The sequence below is a fragment of the Otolemur garnettii genome, unplaced genomic scaffold, assembly GCF_000181295.1.
Source record: "Otolemur garnettii isolate 467f Iridium unplaced genomic scaffold, OtoGar3 scaffold00053, whole genome shotgun sequence".
Lineage (NCBI taxonomy): Eukaryota > Metazoa > Chordata > Mammalia > Primates > Galagidae > Otolemur > Otolemur garnettii.
Window position 1 is genome coordinate 10,645,160 of NW_003852448.1, and position 11,788 is coordinate 10,656,947.

The window sequence follows — 11,788 nt, forward strand, 5'->3', positions numbered from 1 at the left end:
TAACTCACAACTTCAGATTCACTGGACACGCTGACAGCTCTAACTCACAACTTCAGATTCACTGGACACGCTGACAGCTCTAACTCACAACTTCATCTCTCTTTTTTCTTAGTTGACTCAAACAACTCCTTCACTTCCTCCTATCTTGACTTCTATGTCACAGTTCATGATACCCAGGAAGCACTAATAAATAGTTGCTGATTAATTCTATTTTTCCAGCTGAGACTCTTCATCAACTCCTTTCCATATTATTGAAATGGCGTCTAACTCTTGTCCCTGCTCCACCTCTGTCCCTGTCAACTGCTGTATTCATCATGCAGAACCCAGTTACATGAGTATAGAATGTTACTAGATTTAATTTTCTAGTTTTACCCTTTAGTTATTATGGTTGTCCTTGCTTGTCTCAGTTAATTACCTCCTCCAATCTTAATATAATGGTGGGACACAATAATTAATTAAAGACACGAATAATCTTTTGATTAATAAACTGATTAGCCACAATAAATTTGACTCACTGAAAACAATCTTGAGCTGGAATCAGTTGATGTTTTTATCTGTGTGGTCTCAAGAGTTAAACATCCTGATTTCTCAAAATACATAGCACAAATTTTGAAAAAATTCATTTTCTTGATAACTGCACCAAATTTTTGAATATTTTGCTAAAAATAGGATGCCAGAGTCATGTTTTCTTTTGTCTTTCGGATGCCACTAAATCATAATTTAGGATTGTTAAAGTATATTGAGTTTTATACAACTTACTATATGGGCAGAAATTGTGAGCATGATTCCTTTTTAATATATACAAAATCTAACAGTAAACTACACAAGAGGGTAGATACTTTATATTGCTTATTTCAATAAAAGAAGCAATAAAAAATATGATTTGTGAGAATTAGACTACAGTGAGAAATTAAAGGAAATGAAATCCTGGAAACTAAAAGAACTGCACTGAAAATGGTCAGAAAATAGAACACGTAATTTATATCTACTTCTATAATTAAACAAATCTTTACATATGTAGGGAATAACTATTCCAGCAGAAAGAAGGTATAATATGATTTGTAAGATAAATATATGATATAATGCATCAAAGTTAACAAATAAGCATTTTAAAAGAATGCTAATAGGTCTCCAAACCAGAGAAAGACTCTGGTTATGTAAAATTACTAGGAGTGTTGACTAAGACTATATAAGTAATATCTGATGAAACTTTCTCTCGGTGTTTGATTTACTAAGTTTAAGTTCTCCAAGTTCTTATTTCAGAAGATTTTATTATTTAATAACTTTAGCCTTTCATAAGTTTATGATATTGTTACATTTGCAGTTCTAGGATATAAAGCACATAGACACCCTTTGGCTAAGCACCCAGGGGCTCAGTCTTTGTGTAAGTTGATCATTCCCACATTGGTATGCCTCATGCTAACCAGGCTCTGCTACATAAAATAAATTTTGTTTTGTTTCTGTGTCTTTCATAAAGGACAGCTGAAGTCACAGTTACACTACAAGCATAAATAATGGAAAAACCATTATTTTAAAATTGGTTTCATATTAAAATTTTATAGTAACAAAATGAAAACATTGTAGGCCATATATTACTATCCTTGTAAAAGTCCTAAGAACCTTGGCTCGGCACCCTAGCACAGTGGTTACAGTGCCAGCCACATACACCAAAGCTGGAGAGTTCGAGCCCGGCCCGGGCCAGCTAAACAACAATGACAACTGCAACAAAAAATAGCTGGGCATTGTAGTGGGCACCTATAGTCCCAGCTACTTGGGAGGCTGAGGCAAGAGAATCCCTTAAGCCCAAGAGTTTGAGGTTGCTGTGAGCTGTGATGCCGCAGCACTCTACCCAGGACAGCAGCTTGAAACTGTCTCAAAAAAAAAAAAAGTTCTAAGAAACCAATAATAAGTAATTCCACATTTGCTAGCTAATGGTAGGGTGCAAACATTTATCAAAATAAAAATGAGGTCCATATGTATATCAACTCTTTATTATAAATATCATCAGAAACTACAGAGCCCCACATGAACTCTTGAGGGTAAGTCTCTCAAAATAAAGAAGAACATTTTAAGTGCATAGCGATTACAAACTCGTTTGATATTCAGTCTAATTGCAACGACTATAATGAATATACTTTGTTTTCAAACAGATGTCACAAGCATTACTACAGAAGTTCCACTATAATTCAGTCTTAGTTAAGAATGAGGAAATGGATATTTAAAATTGAATGTTATCATGACAGAGGGAGAAGCCCGATGACAGTGAGCATCAGCTCCTCAACAAAACAAAGAGTTACCTTAAATTGTGTTTGTCTTATTTTTACATATACAGAATAATGAACACAAGGAATTTGCTCTCACGAACACTTTTGCTCTTGAATCAGCTGGTCTATAGATTAATTAGTTTGGAAAATAGAAACTGGAAGTGTGTAGGATGATTCAGAAGAATGGCTGAAATTCATTCTATGATGTTTAGAGACTAATATAGCAAAAGTATTAAAAATATTATGCCAGTCTTATGTAGCTGAAGGAGATAATTATGAATGCCATTTTATTTTGATGAGTCAGATAAATCCTAACATTCCCTTTAATCTTTTCCCACGTGAAGAACACCTGAAATTCCAACACGATAGACCTTCATGTCCTAAACTGAAGACAATGTTTCTGAACGTATGGTTCACAGAATCACTCACGGATGTCTGTTAAAAGCGAACATCTCTGGGCCCCAGTTCCTATCAAAGCCTGAGAGGAAGGCTATGGAATAAGCATTCTCACATCCATTAGGAAGTTCTGATGTATGCTGTGGTTTAAAAACAACTGCCTTAGGTTGGGCAAGGTAATATTTAAACTATATATTATTCCTTTCATTCAAATGTGCAAACATTTATTAAGTATAAATCCTATGTGAATGAAAGATTTGATGCATATAGGATATCCCCAAAACTCAAGAATCATATGATAAGCTTATTTTCAAGGTACAATTATTAAGTACAATAATAATCTACAAATATCTAAAAACACAAAGCAAGTAGTTTGTTTATTGTGCAGATTAAAAATTTGCTCCATTTTGATTTATCAGTTCTTCCCCAGCAAAGAGTTATCTGGAAATTGAAAAGTACCATGTTTATCGTTGTTAGAAAATGTAACTACATAGTGTTTAAAAACTAGTTCAGGCCAGGCACAGTGGCTCACGCTTGTAATCCTAGCACTCTGGGAGGCCAAGTCAGGTGGATTGCTTGAGCTCAGGCATTTGAGACAAAACTGAGCTAGGCTGAGACTTTGTCTCTACTAAAAATAGAAAAATTAGCTGGGCATTGTGGTGAGCACCTGTAGTCCCAGCTGCTCAGTGGGTGAGGCAGGGGGATCGCTTTAGCCCAAGAGATTGAGGTTGCTGTGAGCTATGATGCACTACAGCACTCTAGCCAGCACTCATGAGACCCTGTCTCAAAATAAAACAAACAAAAAAATCAATTCTTACAATTTTTCTATTGTTTTGCACACCCTGTGTTTTGTAAAGGAGAATAATTAATGTATGAGGCTTCCGGGTGGCTGAGGGGAAACTGAACTCCAAGACCAGGATGGTGAAAGGTAAACCACCCCCCTCACCTCCAACTCTCCTGGAGCCTAAACTGTAAGGTGAACATATCTGGAAGCCATGCTGTAGTTTTTAATCACCAGAGCAAAATTCAAAGAGTGAAAATTGACTTTGCAGTTTGATAAGGAAATAATGAAAATAGAGAAAATAAAAATGAAGGTATTAAGTTTTTTCTTTTTCCTGCTTATTAATTTGTCCCCACCCCCACGTCCCCACGCTGGGATTGAAGACTAATTAATTGAAATCTGTGAGAAGAACGTCACTGAGGAGCATTTGCTCCTGAAACAGAGTGGACACACCTGATGTGACCCATTAACGGTTGATGGTTCCTGTGCCCTGTGATTTTCTTATATGACTTTTTCTAGCACTGAAAATGGGATTCCATAATTAAAAAAGAAAGAAAGAGAGAAAAGCTCCATAAAGGTAAATAGAAAAAAAGAGTCAGAGAAGAGTGAGGCTGTTGACCTTTAAGGGCCAGTGCCCACAGAGGGTTCTCAAAGGGTGGTCTCTCCTCTAGGGCCATCAGCATCACCTGAGAACTCATTGTAATAATCTGCTTGAAAATCTATTTGTGCACAGTGCTGAAGGCTGGACAGCCCAGGATCAAGGTGCTAGCTGTTTCTGGTGAGGCCTCTCTTTCCAGCTTGTGGGTGGACATCTTTTTGCTGTCCCCTCACATGGGAGAGGGAGGGAGAGGAGGGGGAGGACTGCAGGGAGAGGGCAGGGAAGGGAGGGAGGGGGAGAGAGAGGGAGGCAGTGGAGGAAGGGAGGGAGACGGAGGGAGGGGGAGAGTTCCTTTTTTCTTCTTTTTTTTTTTTTTTTTTGAGACAGAGTCTCACTTGTCACCCTTGGTAGAGTGCTATGGTGTCACAGTTCACAGCAACCTCAAACTCTTGGGCTCAAGCAACTGTCGCCTTGGCCTCCCAAGTAGCTGGGACTACAGATGCCTGACACAGGGGGTGTGAGGTGGGTATAAGGGGAGGATCTTGCTCTGGCTCAGGATGGTCTCAAACCTGTGAACTCAGTCAATCCTGCCTTTGCCTCCCAGAGTGCTAGGATTACAGGTGTGAGCCACCACGCCTGGCCCTTTTTTCTTCTTATGAGACAAACTATTAGGACCCCACCATTAGGACCTCATTGACCTTAATTACTTCCTAAAAGCCTGATCTCCAATATAATCATATAGGGTGTCAGGGGTTAACACATGGATTTTGGGGGGACACAGCACCATCCACAGCATTTATTGCAAATGTAAATTCTCAAGCATCACCTCAGACCAACTGAGTCAGAAATTGAGGGAATGGGACTCAAAATTTGTGGTTTATTAATCTCTCAAGGTTATTCTAATGCACACCGAGGTGTGAGAAGTGAGGCTTTCAGGATGAAGCCCCTCCACCCCAGGTCAGCATTGCCTCTGATTCACGGGCTCCCCCAACACCTCCTCCCCAGCCTTATTTTCTATCGGACACTCTGCTTATAGTTCCAGCATAAACCTTTGCACATAGAAAGCACGGAAATCTTCACAGTATCGTGAGCAATTTTTCTTATAACTTTACTCCTTACAACACTGGCTCATACTAATTTGGGTCATCAAACAGCCTGCTGGGTCTCAGACACAGCAGAAAGTCACTTCCAACATTGATTACTATTATTAAAAAACAATAATATACAGTTTGCTACGTATGATGTCCTTAAAAGGATCTGGTCCTTTAAGTGCTTAGTATATTACCTCATTAAATTCTCACAATCACCCTGAAATAGGCGTTATGCTCTCTGCTCGAGAGAAGAGACGCTGGAAATCGAAGCTTAATATCAAGAGACCTATCCCACAACATGGTGACTACAGTTAATTGCAAGGCATTGTATTCTTGAAAATTGCTCAGAAAGCAGTTGTGTTCTCAACGCAAATAGTAAGTACATGAGGTCATGCGTGTGTTAATTAGCTTGCTTTAGCCAGTCGACGGTGTGTACATATTTTAAAACATGTCATATATAAGTATATACAATTTCTATTTCTCAAAATAAAGGTTTATTCAACGGAAGTGGCAAGGCTGAAAGTTATAAACCTTCATTTCCTGGACTCAAAGCACACACTTACTTCCACTGTGTTATACTAGACTCAGGGATGGGGCTGCCAACACCTTAGATTTACTGCCAAGACCCTGAGAGTATAAGGGCCTTTCCTAAGGTAAAGTTATTTTCAGCGTATGCTTTGTAATCTCTCTAACGCACACACACTAAAGCATTGCGAAAGGTCAGCCACCGTAAGATAATATTCCAGCTGAACTTCTTGAGACAGATACTGTTAAGTGACTATGAAACACAGAGCTCTACACGCTGTCGCTGTTCTATATCCTGTTTACCTATACGCAGCCCGAGGAAGCGTTTCTCTTACATTAAAGACACCTGAAGGCCTCAAAGACCGGCACCTGATCACTGAGAAACTTTCCCCAAATCCACTATTGATAATGAAGCACCAGAAACGCACACACACGGATACACACAAAACCGCAAAAAAAGAAAAATCTGCTAATTTTAAAACACTGGCATCTTGTTTCAAAATCATACGTTTTTAGCTTCATTCGCCAGAAAACAAGCCCAGTTCTACTTTCCTCCTGTGAGCTTCCTACCACTGAAGACTGGACTACAGGGCGGTAACCACCACACCTGCTGGATTGTCTAGGCAATTCCAAGCGCCAGCTGAGATAGTAATTAAGTCACATTCCGTTCGCGGCCTACCTGGGGTGTTCAACAACCTTGACATCTTGCAGAAGTAGGAGACGTACTGCTCACAGTACTCGGCACTGCTGGTGATGGCGCTCATCTGGTCCATGGAGGCGCTGTAAACCAGCTGTGTCACCGAGTACTTTTCTGGGTTGTAGCCGAGCACAGTCGTCTGCATCTGCAAGTCATGAGACACGATGGTCCACACTTTGTCCTCTGTGGGGAGAGAAACGACCACAGCACTGGTATATTAGTATGCACTCACGTCGCCAAATGTCAAAGTACAACTCAGCTACCCTCTAGCTGGGATTTTCAATGAACTGGTATAGAACTGAGTGAAAGACAGCACTCCTTAAATAAACCTTGCTCTTTTCTTATATGTATGTTTTGCTTATAAGGACAAAGTAGAAAAGTAATATTTTTATTAAAAGCAAATGCAAGATACTTCCTGCAAATAAAACTGAAACAGTGTGTGCCTCTGGCTGGCTCCCTAACGCCCGCCGCACTGGATGTGAGGCTCATTATGTTCCGACTCCTTCCTGACTCTGTGACCCACTATTCCTGTGCTAGAATAGCATTCTGCTCTTTCCTAAGTGAACTGTGCTCTCTCAGGCCTCTGGGTCTTCCTCCACGCCGTGTGCTCTGATAGAATATGCATCCTCGTCTTGTCAACAAATGTTCTTTTCACCCCAACCTTTCAGGCAAAATTAGACATTGCATTCTCTGTTATGGAAATGCTCTGTGCATGTGGGATAAAGAAAATGAGTAATTATCTTGGTGTTCTGGACCCTGAAAATTTCAGTATGTGAAAAGAAGAGTCAGACATAAAATAGATGATGTTAAACAAAAGCTCTATACATTTTTAAATTTTCTTGAAGCATCACTAAGAACCTAAAACAATGTTAGTTTTTTTAAAAAGGTAGACATAGGTCCTGACTCTGTACCCCGAAAAAGCTCCAAAGCAAGGACCACCCTAGGCCCCAGACTGTCGTCACTAAATGCCGTTTTCCATTCAGTAAGAGTAAACCAGGATCCCTGGAGGAAGGATTGATTCCAGGGCTGGAGATGTACAAGATGAAAGATGAGGCAGGAACGTATCATCACATCAGGAAAAAGAAAAAAAAAAAAGCTATGGGAGACTGGGGGCCGCTCCCAAACCCCAGGGCCGGAGAAGAGTCGAACGTTTACATCAATAAGAAGTCCCTGCAATGGATTAAAATACATCAAGTGTATTGAAATCCACAAGTTTGTTAAAATAGTAAAAATCTTTAATTTTGGAAGATGTTAGGTGACTAGTTATTTAGAATGTTCATAAGTAAAGGCAAAGAATCAGGCTTTTAGCTCGTCTTTTCAGTATGTACTGTAACCAAATGTTACCTTCATGGAAATATTTCCACTTGTAAAAAAGACTAAATGGATAGAATTAGAGTATCATCATTTTATAAGATCTCACAGATTAGTAGAAGGGGGAACTTGTGGCCCTCTGACTTCAAGATTGCGCTTGTTTAAGCACCAAAGGAGGCAAGAAAAGCTTCATCTTTCCCGCTGGCAGCCCTTGTAACGAAGGGTTTGCTGTGTACAATCTAGATTCAGTAAGAAGGCCTCGCCCAAGGACCAGGATCGTCACAGGTCTCCTACAGGCTGAAGTTTCCCACTTCACTGATTAATCACACAATCGACATTAGGTGTAAAGTCGAACTGGTGAAAATAAAGCGTGAATTTGATGACGCTTATAGATCTAACTGCAGATTTCCAGAAAATATGGGGAAAGAGGAACATGTTGAATGGGACCCAGGGAAAACCACCGCTGAGCTCTGCGCTCTGGGAAGCCGGGTAGCATCTACCTTCATCAGAGGATCAACCCGAGGACAGGGGGAGGCGGAGGTGGGAGAGGTAGGGGAGATGGGGAGATGGGGGCGAGAACTCCCGGAGCTCCTTCTCAGGCAGCCTCCCTTCCTACCTTGCGCAGAGGACCACGCCATTCTTCCAGGCGCGCAGGCCAAGACCGCCACCTCCTCTCTTTCTTCTGAGGCATCACCCACCCTCGGCGCGTCCCCTCTGCTGTCCCCCCACCATGGTTTCTCAACCTGAGCACTCCTCCCCACACGCACACCCCACACTGCTCCGGCCTGAGCCCCCCTCACCTCTCACCTGCACACCCTCTGAGAGGCCCTCGCATCCTCACATCTACTCCCGCACCTCCCCAGGGCAGCCAGGTGAGTCGGATTCTGATGCTCTGCACCCGGCCCTCGTGTGGCACAGGTGTTCCGTGTGGTCCAGAGTAGAAGTCAAGTCCGTGAGGCGGCGCCGCCCCTCCGGGGCCCGGCTGCTGCGGGCCTCTCCCCTGTACCCCCACACGCACCCCTCCCTCCTTGCTCACTGGGGGGCCCTTGCCGAGCCCCTCCCAGCCCGCTCGTCCCCCTGCAGGTCTGTGCTCCAGGCCAGCTTTTCCTCGCCTCCCCGTCCCCCCAGCTCCTCTCCGCCTCCCTCTCCGGCTTTCTGCCTCTCCCGGCATCATCTCCCTGTGACCTGGCCATATTTTCATTTCTCTGTGTGTCTCTCTCTCCACCCAGAAAAAGTAAACAGGCAGGGATTCCTGATGACTGGCACACAGTGGGCCTTCAAAAAATACTGAGTGGAGAAATGCTTTAACAAAAAGTAAAGAGAACAAAGCTTTCAATGTAGCAGCTGCTTAAAAAGCATTTTGGCCCCGGCTCCGGCTCTGCCAGGACGGTCCTCAGACCCTGGAGAGGTCTCCTCACCCCTCCGCCTGGTAATCCCCCCGGGTCTGTAACAATTCGCCTGGACACCAGCACACTTTCTCCTTAACTCTTCTAGAACCAGTTAGAACAAGTTCAGTGATGGTGCCTCCCACGGTGATACGCTTTCCATAGATAATTACCGTTTCAGTTTTACCTTCGGCCTGTTTGGAATTACCTTCCCTTAGTTCCTCTGATGCAGCAAAAAAGCCACAACATATTTTACTAATTCTGTCACTTTCTGACATGATTCTGACGACAAACTGATTTTCGTTTACATCCAGACTTACAGATTCACCTTAATTAAAAATCCATTAATTAAATTGGCTTAGTTTTATCTCTTTTCTGTTACAATCAGCCTCTGGCACACGACTCTCAGATGTCTGACGCTCCTTTTTATTTTATTTTTTTAACAACCTCCTGCCAAAAGCCTTCTCCTGCGAAGTACTTCAGAACTCTCTTAATTCATGCTGGAAAGGCAGTCTAGGCGCACTTCTGTTTAAAGACTCAGGAACCTCTTTCCAATATGTACAAAATAATGCCGGTGAGGCAGCCTCAGTCAGCAGGTAGAACAAAAGGGGCCCACCTGCCGGGCTCTGTCCTCCACAACCGCAATAACTTTAAAGACGGGCAATTTGCTAAGACTGATGAGTCGCTAAGGTTCTGGTTCTAGTGACTTCTGGGTCCTGAACTTTACTTCCATGTTCCCCACCACACACATTTCCAGGTCAGACCCCTGCTCGCCCTCTGTCTGCTTGATGTCCACTCCTCCGTCCACCCAATAGCTTCCATCACCTGGCACAAGAAAGGTAGAGACTGAGGGGACCACAGTGTCACAGACATTTGGGAACTTTGGGAGCTTACATTCTTGTATTTTGGTGGGGAAGAATAACAGATAATTAGCAAGACAATTAAAATTTTACTTATATATAAATATAACATAATCTAAATATTTTTTCAATTTTACCTTCAGCCTGTTGGAATTACCTTCCTTTAGTCCCCTGGACACAGCAAAAAAGCCACCATATATTTTAGTAATTCTGTCACTTTCTGACATGATTCTTACAATTTTCATTTACATCTAACCTTGTAGATTTACCTTTACCTAATTAAAAATCCATTAATTAATTGGGTTAGTTTTATCTCGTTTCTGTTACAATCAGCCTCTGGCACACAATTCTCAAATGGCTGATGCTCCTTTCTTCTATTTTTATTGATTGATTTTTTTTAACAACCCACTACCAAGAGCGTATTACACACACACACACATATCTTGCACTTGATAACGGCACAAGTATAAACCAAATTAAGGAAGGGGAGGATATTCAGTGTGTATGGGGATTGTATTTTTTAATTGAGTAGGAACCAGTTATCCAGAGAGCCACATGAATGTCTGGAGAAAATCTTCCAGAAACATAAATGTTGTAATTCTAGAATATTCCTGGCATTGTCCAGGTATGCAAATAGGCCCATGAGTGAGAAAGGGGAAAATGGAGGGAGCCAAGGAGGTCAGAGATGGGGCGGGAGGTGGCCCAAAAAGCTGAGCCATCATTGTAGGGGGTTGGCATTTTGGTACAAAAACAGATAAAAATCTGCGGGCATTGGAAGGGTTGGAGCAGGAAAGTGGCATGCTGCAATTCACATACTGAAATACTGTTCTTTGCCTCAATCAAATTTCATTTTAAGAACATTAAGAAAGGAATGCACACACATATGTATGCATTTTATGCAAAGATTTAGTTTTTTAGTATCATGACATTTTAAGACTAATTGTGAACAAATATAAAAGGTAATATGTAAGTTCTATTTTGATGGAATAAAATAATTACTGCCGCTGCATTTTGCTAATTATTTTATAACAATTTATGTTACACATTGTAATAGTTCTGTATTAACTAGCCATTACATCTTAAGGGACAAATGGGTATTAATGACTTTTCAGATCTCCACCATCTAAAAGAAGGAAGGGGTAGTTACACTACATAGATTTTCCTTTGGTTATGGCATAAGGAGAAAAATTAAGAATCTTATCTCCATATGCACAGAGTCTTTACATAACACAAATTATCAGAAATTACTATAAATGGCAAATTCCAAATTCCTTTTTAATGAAGAAGAAACTGATGAACTTGTGCTTTTCAAATATTGTTTTCAGATGACTGTCTTATGAAAATGTCCTTTGGGATTATGAAGAATTTAGCATCTGACTCATGATGCAAGTACATAGTCAAAAATTGCCACACTGTATATTGTTATAAACACGTGATTTAATGATGTATTTCAGACCCTGGGAACACATTCTAGTGACATGTCCCTGTCCTCAGCAATGACAGTCCCAAAGATTAATCGGTTTAGTTATGTTGACGTGAGTATGTTTGAAAGATCTTTCTGCTACCTACAAGACTGAATCCGTATCCTCAAACTATCTATAATTCCCAAGTAATTCACATCACAGGAACTCATATCCTTGCATGGCTGGGCCTCTGACTGGGGACTGATAAAGCCAGAAAGTAGCCAGTGAAGGAAAGGAAAGGGGGATTCCTACCAGAACATTAATAGCTTCTCCCTCCTGAAGGGGGATCCCCACCAGAACATTAATAGCTTCTCCCTCCTGAAGGGGGATCCCCACCAGAACATAACAGCCTGTCCCTCCTGAAGGGGGATCCCCACCAGAACATAACAGCTTCTCCCTCCTGAAGGGGGATCCCCA

The 11,788-nt window shown here is 41.6% G+C and overlaps 1 protein-coding gene across 2 annotated transcripts in view; it reads right to left on the reverse strand.

The window, feature by feature from the left end:
- The window catches only part of CNTNAP2 (contactin associated protein like 2), a 1,940,687-nt gene that overhangs the window by 669,671 nt on the left and 1,259,228 nt on the right, over positions 1–11,788 (reverse strand). For both annotated transcript variants that reach the window (XM_012806491.1, XM_012806492.1), the window contains one exon: positions 6,335–6,535. In XM_012806491.1, the coding sequence (XP_012661945.1) occupies positions 6,335–6,535 (201 nt within the window). The remainder of the gene's footprint in view (positions 1–6,334; positions 6,536–11,788) is intronic.